Consider the following 21,131-nt stretch of genomic DNA (forward strand, 5'->3'; position numbering starts at 1 on the left):
ACTACACCCACTGCTGCAACATGAAACCCAAGGCTTTCCTCCTTGCCCCTCCCCGCATTGCACCATGCACCACCTTGAGAATCCGGTAACACCGTAAGGACTGTGCAAGTATCCTACCGACATTTCCCTCAAAATGAAGTACTTTAAGGATGCCAAGGGCGCTGGGTCTCAGTGAACAGTGAGAACACCGGATGTGGCTAAACACACGTCAAAATTTTGCCTCCTCAGAATCTATGGCCTGGTCCAAGCAATTCAATCTGACACAGTTCCTGCTACTATTTTTTCACACGAGCAATGATAATCCCTACATTCAAGTCCCCTTCCCCAGACCCGGCCACTACTACCCCCCTCCACGCCTGGGGGACGTCCTAGGGACTTAGGGAGGGGGCGGGGCTAGAGCGCAGAGTCGGGGGAAGAGACCTTCTGGCCCGGCTGGGGTCTGGGGTCTCGCCGGCTGCGACCCCTGATCGCCACCGACCAGACCTGGCCTCCACCAACGCGCCGCCGCCGCCACCACCTATCAGCAGAGCGCAGGGGCGGGGCTGGCTGGCTCTGCAGCCGATCCACCGAAAGGCGGGGACGGGCGAGGGACCTACGGTCTCCCAACTCGGGCGGCCAGGCGCAGAAACTGGGCCCAGCTCCCGAGGGCGCCAGCTCGGCCCCAGGGAGCAGGCGAGCACGCAGCGGGCCGTTGGTGGCCTGGTCCACCCCGCTCGCGTCCACCCACCCAGGAGGTGGGGTCCAAGCCTCCGGGAAGATGGTGTCCTGGATGATCTCCAGAGCCGTAGTGTAAGTGCTACTCACAGCGCCCCGTAGTCCAGGCGAGGCCCGGGGAAAGTGCTGGGAGAGCCAGGGGCCAGGAGAAGGGAAGGCCCGGGCCTAGGCAGGGGTGGGCTGGTCGGGCCTCGGGCCTGCCGGGGTGCTGGAGGGGCCCTCGGCCTCCTTACCCTGGTCCACGTCGCTGTGAGGCTCCCTGCAGTGGACGAGGGTCCTGTGGCTGCGTCCGGACCGTGTGCGGCTCAGTGGCCCAGCTCCCGCTGCGCCTGGTAGCCGGGAGCTCAGGGCAGGCGGTGCGTGCTCTCTGCTCCCTCTCCCTGCGCTGCGGGGCACCGCCCTGCCGCCCGGGAGCTGCGCGCCTTGCGGCTGCAGCGGCGCCCTGCGCAGGCTCTACAGACGCTGAGCGTGGCAAGCTCCGCGATCCTCCCGAGGATGCAGCAGCCTACCGATCCTTTGTATCCCGCGGATGGTGCGTTGCAATGTCTGTCTCTGCTGCAGATTGCCATTCGGTCACGTGTGGTAGGAGGAGAGATTTGTCTAAAAACCCAAGACAGCTCCTAGCTCAGCTTCCTGGGAAGGGTCCCAGTTGCCGCGTGATTTACAGTTTACCGAGAAAGGAGCTCATTGTTGTAAGGTGACACCGCCTGCTCTCCTAGATTCCAGAATTTAGCGATTTTAGCGGAAATATTTAAGTGATTGAGAAGCTGCAGGTGCCCGTTGCCTTTGTTCAAGTTATCGGTTCGTTTCATTGTGATTTTACCAACAAGTACTACAGATCCACAAAAAAAATTCTTGTAGTTGCGTTTACTCTGTAAAGTTATTTGACTGCAATTTAAACTAATTTCTCCTCATCCTTTTCATCTTACCCACCTCCTCAAAAAAAAAAAAAAAAAGGTATAAAGTAAACAGCAATGACGTAATTACAGCCAGGGACACCTGGATTTGTTATTCATGATCTCTGTAGGAGTAATACTATCTCAGGAACTTTATGAAATGTTTTCATGTGGCAACTGGCTGCTCTGATTAGTTTCAGAATGTGGAGGAATAAAAACCATTACGAAATATTAATTTTGTTTCTAACTAGGGTGAAAGCTAAATTTTCTGTGAATTTTGGGTTTATTTTGTTAGGGAGTCTATTATTAGCTTAGTAGCCATATTCAGCCTGATTTGCAATAGCATTCAAATTTTATCATTTGATTGCCTTAATGCAGTTTATCCTTTCTTGGTACAGTTTCTAATTTTAGATCAAGAGCTTCCTGTGTTTATCTGTACAAACTCAAGAAATAAAAGTATATCACAGGTGTCATCATGTTGTTTTTTTAGCATTTTTTGGGTCTCTCTTTGAGTGTCATTTACATAATACAGACATACCTTTTTTGACCTAGTAGAGGTCTATCAAATGTTGTGTCTGCACCTAGAAAATTAAGTGCCCCATCAAGAAACTATATTCTTTGTTTCTTTTTTGTGTGTTTAACTCTGAGTTCCTTTGACCAGTTCTTTAACTGATTTTAAAAAAAAATGTGAAGCATAATTGATTTCATTTGCAGTACTCAAATCATATTTTTGTTTTTTATCATTGACTGTGAATATGAATGTCTTTTCTAGGTGCAACCTATAACACAGCAGTTAGTAACACAGAGTTGATCTTAATGAAACGGAGAGTGCAGGTACACCATACCTGTAGTACAGATCAGAATGTCAAGTTTTGTAAGAGTTACACCCCATGCTACAGGGGTCAGACAATGAAGGCATATATTCGATTGGGGAATAAAAAAGCAAGGGAACCCTGGGCGGGTGGCTAAGTTGTTTGGAGTGTTGTCCCATACACCAAAAGGTTGCGGGTTCCATCCCTGGTTGGGGCACATACCAGAGACAACCCATCAATGTTTCTCTTTCTCTCTCTCAGATAAACATATGCTCAAGTGAGGATTTTTTTTTTTAATTTAAAAAAGAAAAAGCAAGGGATATTACATTTGAGGTGGGCCTTAAAGGACAGACTGAATTTAGACAAAGATGAAAAAGAAAAGATTCCAGATAAAGGCATCACTGTGGGCCAAAGCACAGAGGATGGAAAGCCCAGATTAGTTACAGAGGTTTTGAGAGACTTGGGGAGAGAGAAAGCTGGAAAGGTAGACTGGGGCCTGTTTCAAGGAATTTCAGAAAGAACTGATAGGTTTTATTAGGAAGCGATGGCTTTGCTTTAGAAGATTTTTTCCCTTGTATGAGATGGTTGTACTTGGAGAGATACTGAAGACTTAGAGGGCTCCCTAACTGGAGAGAGGGGATTATAATTATAGCCTGGGGCACTAGAAGCTACAGAATTTAAAGTGTGAGACAAAAGAAAGGGAGCAAAAATGTGAGGGAGGAAAGATCATGTAAATGTATTTCATGAGCCATTGAACCATTAGCATATTAGAAAGCCCACTTGTCAGGAAACAGACACATCATTCTATTTTGCCCCTTTGCTCATCACTTTCTCCACATCTGTGCACTGAATGCTTTCTGTTCCTTTGATTATATTATGAGGACACAAAAGATCAATCCTAGGACCTACACAAACTTCAAACCTTTTTTACACCGGGAGATAGAATTTACTTAATATTCTTTCTAACCCATCTGTACAGCCAGCTAGTCATGAGCCTAAAGAAAAATCAGACAGCTTTCTCAGCATGAACCTCTGCTGGCATGCACGAGGAACACAAGGAACCTCTGTAACCAGAGCCCCCTGTATACATGAGCACTTTTTTCCCAGACCTACGGCAGACCATTGCAGCGAAGAGCACTGGCTTTGGAATCAGACCTGGATGCCAGTTAAAGTTGTGTGGTCCTGGGAAACATACTAACCCCATCTAAGTGTAAGTGTTCTGGTCTTAAAAAGGTTATATTTACATCCTTAAAACTGTTGTAAAGATAAGTTAGTTTAAACCACACTAAGTGTGTTACCTTGCATTTATTGTACATTTAGAACATAATACATAGATCCTTTCACCGACAAGGAAAGTAAGATAGTATAGAAAGAAGTATCATTGGACTACCATTGTGAAACCTGGAATTTATACCTACTGTTAGTTACATTAACCACCTGAATGACCTCAAGTCAGTCTCTTACTGACTATAGGCCTCATTTTCTATCTTTAGATATAAAGGATCTGATCTGGTAATCTCCAAACTCTTTTGTACAACTCTAGCTTCCTGGGATAATGTGAGAGGACTTTTTATTAAAATCAATGTACTTTAACTTTACAGACAAGATTCAAAGGTTAGTTGGCAATTATTAAGGTTATACTAATCTGAGATTACCAAATAATATTACATTCATACATGATGCCCATACCTTACGTTTTGAAACATGACTCTTAACAGATTGAGGGTAATCCCACTCTTCTAACTTTTTTTTCTTTTTTAACCCTCACCTTGAGGATATGTTTATTGACTTTAGAAAGAGAAGAAAGGAAGGAGAAAGGGAGAAACATTGATGTGAGAGAGAAACATCTGTTGGTTGCCTCCCCTATGTGCCCTGACAGGGGATCAAACCCACAACTCTTTGGTGCAGGGGGATCATGCTCCAATCAACGTTAGAGCCACAGGGCTAGGGCTCTAACATTTTTTTTTTTTTACTTTATTTACTTATTTTTAGACATGGGAAGGGAAGTAGAAAGAGAGGGAGAGAAACATCACTGTGTGGTTGCCTCTCACGCGCCCCCAACCGGGGAGCTGGCCCGCAACCCAGGCATGTGCCCTTGACTGGGAATGAGACCACTGACCCTTTGGTTCACAGGCAGACACTCAATCCACTGAGCCACACCAGCCAGGGCTAACACTTCTTAATTTTTGTATATAATATAGTATGTTAAATATCAGAATTAAAGACATTGCCTGAATTAAATATCAGCGCTACCACTGGCTTTGACATACCCCATAGAATTAAATGCATTTGTATACATAATGTCCATAGTCCATAATCAAGTATAATGTGCACAGGGCAGATATTCAATCAGTATTAGTACTTGTTATCAAAACCAGGAAGACTATATTCCCCAATATTCCCAGCATACTGAGTGTTTAAACTATTTTCAGTTTACATTTGTCTTTCAGTCTCTGTGTTAGGAGGCTGTTGTAATTAGAGTAGGGTAAAAAAAAAAAAAAGTGTTCTACTATTTTTTATTATACTGTAAGCATTTCCTATGTTGCTCTGAAATCTTATTTTATATCTTTGATTTGATCAGGCCAGTACTCATCATTTTCATAGCCATTCACCTATTTTTTAATTTTGTAGTTTAGATAATTTCTAATATTTCATTATAAGTAATGCCTCAATGTAATTATAATGTTAAAATGGATATCATTTATATGTACTTTTTTAAATGTGTTTCCTTGGGATAAATATGCTAGAGGAGTATATCTAAGTCCATGTCTATAAATACTTTTATGGCAATTGATAGGAATTGCCAAACTGCTTCCCAAAAGGATATTAATATTTTATATTGCCACCAGTAACGTGTAATATCTTTATCGTAATATAGCCAGATTTAGGGTTTAATTTTTTAATACTTTCCTAATAAGTTTAATGAATCTCATTGTTTTCTTTTTCATTTGAGTTATTAGCAAGGTTAATATTTGTCCTGATATTTACAAATTGTATCTCCCAGGGTGCAAATACTTTGTATGTACTTTACCCATCTCTCTCTTGATTGCTGGGTAATTTACTTGTTGGAGCACCTCACATAATAAAGAAATTAACCTTAAGTCGTATTTGATGCAAATATGTTTCTCAGTCTAATACTTCTCTTAAGATACTTTATTTTTAGTTGCATAAGGAGTATAGTTTTAATGCAGTTTTACTTGTTCATTTTTTACTTTGTGATATTTCACTTCTAAATATAAATTAATACTCCAGGTATTTGATAAGAACGACTTTCTCATGTAGAATTGGATGAATTTAGAGACTTCCTTTTTCATACATCAGTATTTCCCTTTTTACATCAGTAACACATTTTTATTTTTGTTTCACAATCTTATTATCTGGCAGTTAATAAAACCTCAATCCTTTTTGCTTAACTCATTCTTTTCAATTATATTTAATGGGTGCCTTTAGAGTCTAAATTGCATACTTTAAAAACCATACCCCAGCAATTTTCCCCCTTTCCAGCATCAACTGTTTTCCCTCTGCCAGATCTTTCTTGTCAGCATTCAAACATCTGTTATTTCTCCCATCTTAAAACGACAACAAAAACTCATCCTACTATACTTTTCCTCTCATTACCCCATTTCTCTCCCACTCTTTAAAGCAAAAACTCCACAACAGAGCAGTCCTGTGTTCTTTTCTCCACATCCTCTGTTTCAAGTCACTCAGACACATAACATTTAGGCTTTGCCACCACCAACCACTTCATTGAAATTGCCATTCTCTAGGTCAGCAGTGACCTCCACATGGACAGATGGTTTGGTCCACATCTGACTTAGCAGCTTCTGATACAATTGCTCACTCTCTCCTTGAAGTACTTGACCTTGCTTTTTTTTCTTAGTAACTCACTGGCTACTCCCTTCTCTGTCTCCCTTGCCACATTCCCCTCCCCTCCACCACCACATGCCCTAACTTCTTAAAGTTGGTGTGTCCAGGTCTCAGTTCTTAGATCTTTTCTATTTTCTATCCACACTCCTGCGAGGACTCTCATTAATTTACATCTCCAATCCGGATCTCTGCTGAACTCATGATCATATATATTTAGATGCATGTTAAGTATGTGATAGGAGGAACTGTATTAGGAAGGAAAACATTCAGTTTCTTCCTTTGAAGAATTTATTTCTGCTCCCTCACTTCAAAGTATATCATCACTGTCTTGTACTCTCTTTTGTACTTTCTTCACTTTTTTGTGTAGTTTTACTCTTTTTTGCTTTACTTTCAATAAAGGTGAGGAGAGAATGGCATTGTCTGTCCTGTGCAAAGATATAATAATTTTAAAAGGTTATAAATATAATCTTAAAACTATAAATTAAAAGGTTATAACTATAATCTAAGTTTCCAAATGAATAAAGAAAAAGAGGAGGCTAAAGGGCTCTAAAAGACCAAAATAAAGAAGGCAGTAGGTGAGGGAACATATGGACAAAAAAGATGGTGGAAATAACAATGAATTAAACACATCACATCCTGTTAAGAGACACACTGCAACACTGGGAATAAAAACCACAAAGAAAGTTATAAATCATGATTGAAAAATAAAAGATCTTAATAAATACATAGGTTATATTAATGGATCAATAATAGATGATGGTTATCAATTCTTCCCAAATCTATTAATTCAGTGGAATTCCAACAAAATTTTTGTTGTTTTTGCTTTCTAGGAACCTAATAGTTCATAGGAAAGAACAAATGCTCAGGAATTAACAAGACAGTGGCAAAGAACCAGGAAGGGAGATTTGCCTTATTACATATAAAGATTTATTACAATGTAGTAATTAAGACAATGTAGTGTGCTGTGCTTGACAATAGACTTAATGGAACACAATCAAGAATCCAGAAACTGGGGGAGAACCAAGATGGCGGCGTAGGTAGACACACTGCGCCTCCTTGCACAACCAGAACTGACAGAAAATCGAACGGCAAGGGGGTCCAACACCAAGGAAATAAAAAATAAACATTCATCTAAACCAGTAGGAGGGGTGGAGACGGGCACCAGGGCGGAGAGGACTCGAGTGGCCGTGGCAGGACCGAGACTGGCGGAGTGTGGGACAAATGGGGCCGGCAGTCTGAGCACTAGCAGACCCTGCGGCCCCACATTCATGCAGATAAACCGAGAGGGCCGGACTCGGAGTGGCGGAGAGCGGGGCAGGCAGAGTGGCAGGTAGCACACCGAGGCCCCACACTCGGACATAGATAAACCGGACAAACGGCGGGGAGTGAAGCAGACAGAGCAACCCAGGGCTCCGGCTTGGGGAAATAAAGCCTCAAACCTCTGATTGAAAGCACCCGTGGGGGTTGGGGCAGCAGCAGGAGAGACTCCCAGCCGCACGGGAGAGGTTGTTGGAGAGACCCACAGGGGCCTAGAATGTGCACAAGCCCACCCACTCAGGAACCAGCACCAGAGGGGCCCAGTTTGATTGTGGGTATCAGAGTGAAAGATTGAAATCCAAAGGAGAGTGAAGTGGGCACCATTGCTCCCACTCGGCCCCTCCCCCACGTACAGCGTCACAGTGCAGCAACCAGCGTTACCCCGCCCCGGTGAACACCCAAGGCTCCGCCCCTTAAAGTAACAGACGCGCCAGGACAAAAAAAAAAAAAAAAAAAATGGCCCAAATGACAGAACACTTCAAAGCTCCAGAAAAAATACAACTAAGTGAGGAAGAGATAGCCAACCTATCAGATGCACAGTTCAAAGCACTGGTTATCAAGATGCTCACAGAATTGGTTGAATCTGTTCGAAAAGTAGATGAAAAAACAAAGCCTATGCTAAGAGAAACAAAGGAAAATGTACAGGGAACCAATAGTGATGCGAAGGAAACTGGGACTCAAATCAACGGTGTGGACCAGAAGGAAGAAAGAAACATCCAACCAGAAAAGAATGAAGAAACAAGAACTCGGAAAAATGAGGAGAGGCTTAGGAGCCTCCAGGACATCTTGAAACGTTCCAACATCCGAATTATAGGGGTGCCAGAAGGAGAAGAGGAAGAACAAAAAATTGAAAACTTATTTGAACAAATAATGAAGGAGAACTTCCCTCATCTGGCAAAGGAAATAGACTTCCAGGAAGTCCAGGAAGCTCAGAGAGTCCCAAAGAAGCTGGACCCAAGGAGGAACACGCCAAGGCACATCATAATTACATTACCCAAGATTAAACGCAAGGACCTACATCCAAGATTACTGTATCCAGCAAAGCTATCATTTAGAATGGAAGGGAAGATAAAGTGCTTCTCAGATAAGGTCAAGTTAAAGAAGTTCATCATCACCAAGCCCTTATTATATGAAATGTTAAAGGGAGTTACCTAAGAAAAAGAAGATAAAAAATATGAACAGTAAAATGACAGCAAACTCACAGTTATTAATGACCACACCTAGAACCAAAACAAAAGAAAACTAAGCAAACAACTAGAACAGAAACAGAACCACAGAAATGGAGATCACATGGAGGGTTGTCAATAGGAGAGTGGGGGGGGGGAGGTACAGAGAATAAGTAGCATAGATGATAGGTGGAAAATAGACAGGGGGAGGATAAAAATAGTGTAGGAAATGTAGAAGCCAAAGAACTTATAAGTATGACCCATGGACATGAACTATAGGGGGGGAATGTGGGAGGGAGGGGGTGGGGAGGATGGAGTGGAGTTGGGGGGGGAATGGGACAACTGTAATAGCATAATCAATAAATATATTTTAAAAAAAAAAGATCCAGAAACTAATCAGGTATATATGGAAATCTGCTGTGACAAAAGTAGTATTCAAAACCAGTGGGAAAGGATGGATAATTTAATAAATAGTGTTCTGAAACTTGGTAATCTCTTGGGGGGGGGGGAGAATGAAATTATATCCTTCACAGCAAACTCAAAAATAAATGGTTAATGGATTTCCTGCGTAAGTGTGAAACCTAAAACATTGAAACTTTTAGAAGAAAATAAAGGAGAATGTCATTATAATTACGATTTTGTAGAGAAGAATTTTTCAGACCCTGCAATATGAGTCATAAAAGAAGTGACTGATAAATGTAGCCTAATGTATATCTGATGCTCATTCTGTATCAAGCATTGTTCTAAGCTCCTTTAAACTAATTTGCTTATATCTCATAGCAGCCTAATAACAGACGTTGTGCTGTTATCCCCATTTTGTCATTGAGAAATATATGGGTTAGAAATATGAAATAACTTGCCCAGCCAAGGCGGTCACGTAGCTTACTAAATGGAGGACGTAAGTGTCGCTTTAGCTCTAGAACCAGACCTCAACCAATGTTATAACCCTTTAGCTCTAGAACCAGACCTCAACCAATGTTATAACCCTTTAGCTCTAGAACCAGACCTCAACCAATGTTATAACCCTATGTTATAATTTATGCTTATTTTTTACATTTTCAATTAGCTTTATTGAGATAGAATTTACATAATGAGTTTTGTCAAATGTATACACTCAGGTGTCACCACCCCTATCAAGATTCACTTTACATTCTCAACAGTGGTAGTTAAATATCCATTTTACTAAATTCACCATCCCTAACAATAATTTGATCTTTGCCAGCCTACATGAAAATACCTAATTCTGAATATCACTTTCAGGCTAGAAAATGTTAAAAACAATTTGGAGACGCATATTGCTAATTTTTCTCTATCCGTCAGTAGGCTGGGGACTGGGGAGAAGGTGTATGGAGGAAGCCAGCACGGAGAACGGTGGCCCAGTGAGGGTAAAAAATGAAGACAGTTTGTAACATATATAACTAACAAAGCATGAGTCAGAAAATAAAGAGTATTCTTTAAACGCAATTTTAAAAAATAGACAATTTAAAGTGATACGCACAAATGAACCAGGCCCCTCCTAGAAGAGGAAACTAGTGGTAACGACATGTTGAAAGATACACAAAACTCATTAGTTTTCAGGAAAATGTAAATTAAGACATTGAAATTCTATTTCACACCTTCTAGATGGCAAAAGTTAAAAAGTCTGAAAATACCAAGCTGACAAGGATGGGTAGAGCAACAGGATTTTTGTTTTTAATGCCTATTTCAGAGTAGATGACGCAACTGCTTCAGAAAACAATATAGCCCTAACTTACAGTTGTCTGCATTCACATACCCAGTAATCCACCAGTTTCATAACTAGGTAGGATCAGGCACATGGACCAGGAGACATTTGCAAGGACATTTACAGGAAAGTTCTTACAGCTAAAATCTACCAAGAATACTAATCTATGTGGAGAAGTGAATGGGCAAATAAATGTTGGTATATTTACATAATGAAGTAAAACTGAATGAGATACCACTTACAAGCATCAACATGGATTAACATGATAGGAAAATAGTAGTGTTTTGTTGTTGGGTTTTTTTTTTTTAACGAACAAGATATGATTGCATTTAGTGTGATAGCATTTTAAAGGCTCCATAATAGGTAAAACTAAACAACATATAATTTAGAAATATATACATATATGCAAAATCTGTTTTTCAAAAAAAAATTATAGACACAAATTTTAGGATGGGGGTTTGCTCCGAGGGAGTACCCTAGAAGAAGAAAGGGCTATGGAATAATGGTATTGGTGGTATTCTATTTCGAAGTTGGACTTACTGACTTAATTATGCTTCATGATTTAGAAGTATGTGTCATATCTTCTTTATATCAACTGTTACATTTTTTTAAGTGCTTAACACTTGCAGTGGGTCAGTACCAACATATCTACAGTAACTAAAGGGATAAGCTAAGACAGCAGGGAGCAGATAATAGCAAGAAAAAAAAGATGGCTGCCCCTGTTCTAGGCCATATGCTCGTTGCTGGTGTGGAGGCCAGTTTTAGTGCTTAGCCAGGCCCCAGATGGAGGGGGGGAAGGGGCTGCACCTGTTGTGAAGAGAATGTGAACAGAAGGCCAGAACCTCTGTGAAATCACCAGGCAGGCTTGTCTTTAGTCCCTTCTTTTTCTCAAAGCTGGTATGAGTCCAGTGAAGAATGCCTAGTTTCTTATTTACCCGAAGGGTTTTCAAAGTTTTAGAAGTATGTACATAGATGGCCACTTAAAAGCTTTCTCTTTTTTCTTCCTAGTTATTTTCAGATGATGGTAGTTTTCTTGTTTACCCGTTTGATGTGTGGGATATGGCTATAAAAAGTAACTAAGTGTCTTAGAAACTGTATAAATTAATGTGCTTTCACTAAGGCTGCTTTCGTATTAAGACAGACCTAAGAGATGATGTTGATGTTGAAATGTAGAATAATATTCTTAATGTTTGTTTTGTATTCTTAAATAATGTTGCTTATCCATTTTGATAGTTTAGTTTAGCTGGCCCAAAAATGTTACATTGTATAAAATTTCCTGATGCAATAAGATAAGAATAATTTAACTTTTAGGTTATGTGTTTCAAAGCAATTTTCCAGTATTGCAGAGGAGGTAACATTAGTCCTAGAATCTGGGATGGTTTGGAACCTGCTATTGGATATAATGAGATAATGCTAATGTGTATCTCTGATTCCTTATGCACACTGAGCATCATTTGTACAATAGGAAGAAGATGGGAAATATTAAGTGGAGAGATCTGTGTTTTCCATGTGGTTGGCCTTGCTGTGGGGTGATGTGGCTAATATATCTGTCACCCACTGGTGGCCACCATTCATTTGGCCTGTTAGGCTGTCCCTTGCTTCCCTGTCATTCCATGTGCTGTGCTGACTTGGGAGAAGAAAGGGACATTCAGAGCCTCACAGCACCTCAGGAACATGATTGTGAGACATTAGCTAGTAGATTTCCAGTTCTGTCTATGGGGATTTCTAGTTTGAGAAAAACAAACAAAAGAATGGTAGCTTACAAATGGGCTCTGAAATCAGTGATTTATTATTGGTTTGGGTTTTTTTGTCAGAGTCTTATGCTTTGCAAACCTTCAGTTCCTCAAACCAATCCTAAAGCTTCCCAATAAATGGATAAAATTTTCCAACCTTACTCACCCATGATAAGGGATTTGTATGATGGGGTACTTTAAAACTACATCTTTGAACCAGAAAATCAGTTCTATATAGATTTATAAATGTTGAAAATTAATACTAGTGTTTAATTTGAAAAATATGGTTGATAAAGTGATAACTTTTCATCTCAAAAGTCTTAATACAGTTATTTTCGCTCTAACTGAACACATGCTAAATTAAGAGTATCCATTTTCATAGAGATGTGTTAGAGTCTTCATTTAGAATAAGAGTTCACAAAGTTCTTATTCTAAATGTAAAAATGTATTTAAAAGCTTTTAAAACACCTTTTCTAGACCCCATTCCCAAAGATTCTGTCTTAATTGATCTGGGATTGGGCGTAGACATCCTTATTTTTAAAAGTTCCCCAAGTGCTCAGAATGCACAACCAGGTTTGAAACTATTGCACTAGAAGTTAGGAGATAGAAAACCTGGTGATGAATTTCTTGAGAAATAGTAATGCGACAAAAATATCTGTAGAATTGAACTGTAAAATATTGTTACCATTTTAAAACAATGAAACAAAAATTGTAAAATATCCTTAGTTTGGTTTTCAGTGATTGGTTGAATTAAAACAAAGACATTTGAGTACCTAGAAAATATTTGAAGCTTAGCAATAAGCAACATGAGAGATCTACGAAAAATTCGTCTTTCCAGACAAACTTGGTTGGTCTTTTTAGATTGAATTACAGAAATATTAAAGGAAAGGAATGTAGTGGAAGGAATGTTTGGATTTTATTACAACACTCTCTATAGTATTTCACGAAAGAAATTCAACTTGGAAATGGCATTTCATATTCCCAACTAGCACGTGAACAGTCTAGCAAACAGTAAAATATCACATTTGTCAGGTTGGCTGAATAGCACATTTGCAGCAATACACATTTATGCTGTCTTCATTCTTTGTGTATAAGGTAAAAACATTAGTATTTTTATGTCTGATTATAAGATACAAACTTCAGAGTTCCGTAAAATTAATATCCCAGTCATTACTTTTGAGTCAGTACAAGTGGTGTCACTACTTCTTTGTAGTTTTATGACTTCTTGCCTAGAAATAGGGACAATTCTGCTCTTGCTTAGCTCACAGAGGTTGCTAAGAGGCAGAAATCCGATAGTCTGTGTGAATATCCTTTATACCTACACGGCTTATACAGAAATAGTTATCAGTCCTTGTTCCTTAAACAGTCCATTTGCATTATTGCAAGGGTTGTAGTATTTCAGAGTTGTAGCCCTTTCATTAAAAAGTTATTAGAATTATAATGCAATGAAAGATGAGGCAAAACAGACTTCTGAAATGTATTTCTATTTCGTCTCTTTGTTTTATATGTTAATATTCTCTAGACACCAACTCACGGACCTTAACTTAAGTAAGGTTACTCTATACATTCGTGAGCCTAATACATTACCAACCCTGTCTAGCTTAGGTAGGACCTCAGCGCCTCACTTCCGTCTCTCAGAGTGCATTCCAGGCTACAGGACGCCACACATGCAGTCCGAGTCACTACGTGCAGCCCTGCAGTCCTCCTCCTCCAGGTGTTCCTTGTGCCTCTGATGCCAGCTTCCTCTATGTTTCGCTATGCCTCCCAGTGCTCCCCAGCCACTCATCAGGCAGTGTTGATTCACCCCTGACTTCGGTCCCCAAGAGTCTGTGCTAACTGCCACCAAGGCCACCTGGAGTTGTTTGTTTGTTTGTTTGTTTCCTGCTTTCAGTTATCTGTTGCAGCACAACAAACCACCCCAAAACTTACGTGGTGTCGTGATTTTGTTATACATGGAGAAAGACATTGGCTTTCTTTAATCTTTCCAATGTTGTGATCACACAACAGCCTTTTATTTGGAATTATTCTATAGCTATTTCATACATTAGAAGGATTCTGTTGCTTTAAAGGTTTTTTCCAGTGCTAATAAACCTAAAGTCTTAAATTTGGTGGTGAAATAACAAAATTTACAGGTATCGTCTTTAAATATTTAAGTTACGGCAGCTTTTTCCCTTTCTCTTCCTCATAAACGGGCTCAAGTTCTAGGATGATTTGTTTAATTTGCCTCTATTTGGTCAGTGAAAAAGTAAAACTGATTGTAAGTGAAGAAGAAAATGGGAAATTGTCAGTTCTTAGATGATCATGACTCATGGAAAAAGTAGCTAACTTTTAGCTTATTAAAAAGGTTGATTTGACTGCTTTTCCTTTTGAGAATTTTACTTATTTATTTTTAGAGAGAGAGGAAGGGAAGGAAAAAAAGAGGGAAAGAAACATCAATGTGTAGTTGCTTCTCTCACACCCCAGCTGGACACCTGGCCCAAAACCCAGACTGGGAATCGAACTGGTAACCCTTTGGTTGGCGGGCTGGCACTCAGTCCACTGAGCCATACCAGCCAGGGCTGATTGTTAAAGAGTAAATTTCTTAGGGAACAGTCTCCACAGGTTTAAACATTTGGGTAAAGAACAAATATATTTTCTAAAAGTGAGTGTTTTGCTGAGTAACAAATATAGGCACACGTGACTTATTACAATACTATTTCTGGGAAGCAAAACTTGGAGGAGTTTTCATTTTTTTAATGTTTCTCTGTTGCTGATGTGCGTGTTTTAAAAAGAAATTGTTGGAATTTGTCCAACTTTTATGTTCTTTGCCTGAAGAACGCTGTATGGTATGTATTAAAGTATAGTTCAGTGTGTTGCTATGGATACTAAAAAATAAGAAATAAATAAAAGGTAGATATTCAACATTAACCAACAAGAAAACCATTCCATGAAAAGAATTTTTTTAATGAAGCACAATATGTTTTAATCAAATTGAAAGTAGATGCTTTCCACAAAATTAGGATGAATTTGATATGAGGAAAACAACCATTAATCCAAATGAATGTAACATTGAAAAATATGGCTGTTTTTATATGTATGTGGACATTAAGACGTCTGCTAGTGAAAGAAATAAGACTCACTGCTCTTGATGTTATGGTTGTGATGTTTTGCTGTTTTGATGTCACTGCTCTTTTGATGTTAGCCTCAAAATAAGATATAAAAAAAGGTGTCACTGTATGTCAAATTGAGAATTAAAGTGGCTGATACATATGTTTAAGTAAATGGTGATTACACTTAACCTACTGCTGCCATAATTTTCCAATCCTGTCGGCCATTGCAGTTTTTTTAAAGGTCGTAAAAGAAAGTCATAGAACTGTAAGATTGAATATTTAGCACTTTGTCAATTTCTTTTGTCCTTTTTCATTTTCTGACTCAGCTGAGGCTGTATTTATATATTGGATTATACCTACAAAGGATTCAGCCCTGCCTTTCTATGTATAGTAAAAAGTTCTTTATTTTTTTTTATTCTTTATGCAAATATTTATTGAGTGCCTGTTTTACATCAGAGAGTGTTCTAGGTTTGTGGGATGCAGAGCTCAATTGGTAGTTTTGGCCCAGACAGAGCACCCAGCACATAGACAGCAGGTGGGAAAGTCAGTGAGCATAATATTGTGGGACAGTAATACTAGCTAACATACATATATGGGCTTCATATCATCATGTGCCCAGCACTGGTACATGGCTTAACTCATTTAATGCGCACAACAAGGTAGTCACTATTATTATTGCATCTTAACAGAAAAGCACACAGGCAAGAAAGCTTAGTGACTTGCCCAAAGTCACACTGCTAATGGTGTGACATCAATTATGAACAAGACACTGTAGTGACCAGAGAGAAGCGGTTCCTAACCTAGGGAGGCAAGGAAATTTTCTAAGAGAAAAATCGCCTTTTATCTCCTTCTTTGAAGTTATTTTCCTTGAGAAGAGACTCCAGTTAAAGGGGGGAAAATATGCCAAGGAGTAAAGACAAAATTACTTGATTCACAGGAAAACAGCAAGTTGTTCAGCATCAATGAAACACTAAGATGCAAAAGATAAGATTAGAGAAGCCAGGAGAGAAGCCAGGAGAGTTAGGTGTAACCTTATGTAGCTTGATTAGTTGTTTCTTTATTGAGAGAGCAGGGGAAAACAGTTGAAAGATTGTAAGTAATGATATTAACAGGGGACCTGGGGAAAGTGATGAGGGCAGAGAGTCCCCATGAAAAATAAGAAGGGTCAGAATTAAGGCCGAGGTAAATGTGTATGGGGCATGGGGACAATCTGAAAGAGCGAGAGCGTTAGGGGGGCAGGAGTTTGACAAAACTTGATGTTTGGATGTGAGGACGAACAAGGAATTTCAGATGTGAGGCTTAGATTACTTGAGTGGGAGGCATCACCATTTTGTGAGAAGAGAGACATGAGAAGAACAGGTTTAGAGAGAGAGAGAAAGAAAGAAAGGACGAGCTGGAACAGCAGCAGCAGCTGCAAGGTGGTGAACTGAGAAGGATGGTCACAGCAGTCCAGATAGGGAAGCAGCGCAGGGGTAAATAAGATGTTCTTGGCAACCTTCTCATTTTCACTTGGGTGTTGGATTCACATGTGTTGTTAGGCTTCATAATTTGCGTGTATATTTATGTTCTCCAACATGAATCAAATATTATATAGTAAAATTTCGAAAGTAACATTTGTTAAAGCTACTATAAAAAACACCCTAGTACCTTAGGATTTTGAGAAAACTTCCCAATTATCTTTGTACGTGTATGTGTTTAGTTAAATGCCACTAAAGCAGACATTCGATTTACATAGTCCTTTCTTTACACATTAAAAATTAAGAAGAAAATGAAGAAACTAGAGGATCAATGGCCAGCAGAAGCAGCTATCACCTGCTGCTCTGCGGAGGTTATCATGTGTTAGATTAATCTCCCTGCTGTCTTATTTTTAACAAGGAAGACAGAATTGGCTATTTAAAAAAAAATGAAACTTTGCTTTTTAAATTTCTTTTGGTTAATATGGGTCATATTTTGTCATTTTGTGTTTCTGTAAAAAAAAATAATAAAGCATCTTGAAATAAGTAAGACAAAAAACCAAGAACCATATGATTTCTCTTATAGGTGGGATATAAAACTGAAAGCAACAAATGAACAGACAAGACATGCAGAAACATATAGACACAACAACAGTATGGTGGTTACCAGAGGGAACGGGGTGGGGAGGTAGTAAAGGGTGATAGGGGATCAAATATATGGCGATGGAAAAAGATTTGACTTTGGGTGGTGAGCACACAATGCAACATATGGATGGATGCATCACAGAATGGTATGCTTGAAACCTATATAATTTTATTAACCAATGTCACCCCAATAAATTTAATTTAAAAATAAAGCACCTTGTTTGGAATTGAGGTTTTATTTAATTTTACAATTTTAAATATGGTAGTTAGAGAAGGCTTCAGTAAGAAGGTGACATTTGAGTAGAGACTTGAAGGAGGTGATGGGTTTAGCCATGCAGAAACTGGGAAGAGAATCCCAGGAATGGAGCCAACCAAGAAACAAACCCCAAGGCGGAGTTGTGCTCAGCATGGGAGGTCAGTGGCTGGGGCAGAGCAATAACGTAACCAGATATGTAGGCCTTTGTTAAGGACGTTGGAATTTACTCTTGAGTGAGGTGGGTTTTGAGCAAAAGAGTGACATCAGATTTTATTTTAAAAGATCCCTCTACCATGGAAAATAAACTGTATAGGCACAGGAAGGGAAGCCTGGAGACCAGAGAGATCTGGGTAGTGACTTGGACCAGTTTAGAAAAAGTTGTCAGATTCTGGGTTTATTTTCAATATATATGCAAAGGGTTGTTTGACAGATTGGCTGTGGATATTCAAAGAGATGAAACTGGGTGAGTTCACCTAGACAGTGAGTATACCTGCAGAAGAGAAGAAAATTGACAAGTTATTTCTAAAACGTATATGGAAATGCAAAGGGCCGAGAATAGATAAGACAATCCTGAAACAAAAGAGAAAAGAATAAAAATAGTGGGATGACGTATTTAGATAATAATAATGGGATGAGTTCATCAGATAGCAAGATTTATTACAAAGCTACAGTAATTAAGACAATGTGGTATTGGGACAAGAATAGACAGACAAGCCCATGAAAGAGCATAGAATCTAGTTGGAGTCCCTTCTACAGAGCAGTGAGGATGGGTTATTTACAAGAACAACCCTGTGTCCGTGTAGCTATATAATCACAGCCCCCGACCCAGACCATACACAAAACACCAATTCCAGTCGGGCTGCAGATACAAAGTAAAACAGTAAGGCTTCTGGAATATAATAGAGGAAAATGTCTTTATAACTTTGAAAGAAGTAAAGCAGTCAAACAGGGCACAAAAAGCATTAGTCATAAATGAGAAGAGTGATAATGATGAATTGGAAAAGATTAAAATTAAGCAGTTCATGAAAAAACACCGTTAAGACAGTGAAAAATAAGGCAGAGTGGGAGAAAATATAACATATGAAGGTGACACATTAAAAAAAAATAAACAAAAATGGGCAAGGGACTTTACACCGAAGAGGGGGTAGAGGACACATGCAAATAGCCAAGAAACCTAGGAAAAGGTGCTCTCATTCTTGTTTCTGGAGTGGTGGCAACATCATAAAATGCTGGACTGTGTTTCCATTCCCTTTACATAGCTTTGGGGAAAGAACTAGAACATTCTGTGTCCTTATTTGTGCTTATAAAGCTAGGACTGTGCCCTGGCTGGTGTGGCTCAGTGGATTGAGCACTGGCCTGTGTACCAAAGAGTCGTTGGTTTGATTCCCAATCAGAGCACATGCCTGGGTTGCTGGCTGGGTCCCCAGCTGGGGATGTGTGAGAGGCAACCACACATCGATGTTTATCTCCTCCTCTCTCCCTCACTTTCACCCTCCATTCTCCTCTCTCTAAAATCTTAAAAAAAAAAAAACAAAAAAACTTTAAGACTGATTAGGAATTGCAGATTTTTCCAATTTAATCTAAAATTTGAATGGGTATACATTTAAAGAAAATAAAAACCTATTCTCAAATATTAAGATTACTGTTTTAAGAAAAGCTCTACTACCATTACCATCCATAAGAATAAGCATATATAATACTTTATGCACATTCATGCATAACCTGTTTGTTAAGTGCTGAATGCTTCAACCTTGCTGCTAAAACTGGGGTGCTGGGGCAGTGATATATCAGAAAAATATCAACAAAAACACTAACATTTTATATGTTAAAAAAAGTATGATCACTGGGGAAGAAGAACGCAGATATATTGTCACAAGATGCATTTTTAAATGATGTTTCAAAATTTGTTTTGCCTACTTTTCAAGATGTAACCTACAGGTAAAGGCTGCCCTGAGTGGCCGTTATTGCTTGTCATAGGAGGAAGGTTTTCATTAGGTGGCATTGGGATCCAAGGTAACCAGCATGTGTTTAGCAGGGACTGGAAGTGATAAGGATGGAAAAGCATCTGTGTTTAGAATGCTCCAATGAGCAATCAGCACTCTCCTGAGATGACCCTTTGCTGTTGCTAGGCATTCATTTCTGTTTCTGGAGTGGGTGGCAAAATTATATAATGCTGAACCACATTTCCATCCTCTTTATATTTCTTTGGGGAAAGAATTAGAGCCTCCTAGTTTTTTTATTTTATACTATTAATTTTTTTTAATTGAGTAGAAATTGAGATTGTTCATATTTGGCCTAAAAATTGAATGGTTGTACGTTTCAAGAAAAGACATAAGACATTATGACTTTTTGGTCCTAATTACTATGTCTCCTAAACCAGGGCATTGTTTTTTTTAGCCACAAGACTGCTGTCACCTAAAAATTTATATGTAACATTGATAAGATATTAACACCTAAAGTACAATTCATATTCAAATTGCCTTATGTAGCTGCACTGTTGTTTTTAATACAGAATTCAATCAAGGATCACACATTGCATTTAATTTTCATTTCTCTTCCGTTTCCTTAACATTGACCAGTCCCCTATGATGAGGAATTTTAACACCCCTTTCTTTTCAATTGATAGATCAACTGCCATTTGTTTCATCATTTTAATATTGTTTTTTTAGGGGAGAAAAGCAGCCAAGTCAGAATTGGTGGAGATTATTATACATACCATTTCTCAAGAGTGGGAGTGGGGTCATCCAAAACTGCTTTTCATGAAACAATCAGTGGTGTTGCCTCAGAGGCAGAGGGCTTGGTAGTGCCAACCAGCCAGCATGCTGGTTTTGTGCCGCTGTGATTACTGATGTCAGAATTAGATTAGATGGTGGTGTAGTTCTTGTGGCACATGTTTGCTTTATTTTTCTGTTAGTTGTTACTCAAGATAGGATGAGGCTACCACCTCTCCGATTATCTTGTAAAAGGCCAGTACTTAGACACTTAATCAGTTGATCATCTCAAGAGAACAGAGAATATTTTTAAATGCTTTTACAGTGTTTAATTTTTATGTTCTGGTTGGAGTTTTTCATAATTTAATTTCTGTTCTTGTTTGTTTGCTATGCAAAATAAGGAGACCACACCTTCTTTCAACGTCACTAATGAAAGACAGTAGCCCTTTTCTCAGGGTACCTATGGAAAAAAGAGGGAGAGTTCTCAATATGAAGAGGGAGATTGTTCTAGCTCAGGGAGTGGCATGAGAACATTTTACTGAGTTGCAGATACTGAAGGTACTACAATAAGATTTGAACAAGTGACATGAAGGAAGTGGTTTAAGAAATATGAAAATAGAATGTTTTGATTTCCAAGTCATCACAAATTTAGTTTTAATTTTAAAAACAGTGGCGAGTTCACTGTTGTGTCTCAAATGCTAGAAGACACAGTACCTGGCACGTAGTATACTATCACTGGTGGTGTTTT

General features: G+C 39.2%; 1 protein-coding gene across 1 annotated transcript in view; it reads left to right on the top strand.

Annotated features, from left to right (window-relative positions):
* The first annotated feature begins 395 nt into the window (after positions 1-395).
* REEP3 (receptor accessory protein 3) overlaps positions 396-21,131 on the top strand; it is a 77,970-nt gene continuing 57,234 nt past the window's right edge. The window contains exon 1 of the mRNA XM_024561342.3: positions 396-789. Within this exon, the coding sequence (XP_024417110.1) occupies positions 758-789 (32 nt within the window). The 5' untranslated portion in view covers positions 396-757. The remainder of the gene's footprint in view (positions 790-21,131) is intronic.

The sequence above is a fragment of the Desmodus rotundus genome, chromosome 4 (genome assembly GCF_022682495.2).
Source record: "Desmodus rotundus isolate HL8 chromosome 4, HLdesRot8A.1, whole genome shotgun sequence".
In the NCBI taxonomy this organism is placed as follows: Eukaryota; Metazoa; Chordata; class Mammalia; order Chiroptera; family Phyllostomidae; genus Desmodus; species Desmodus rotundus.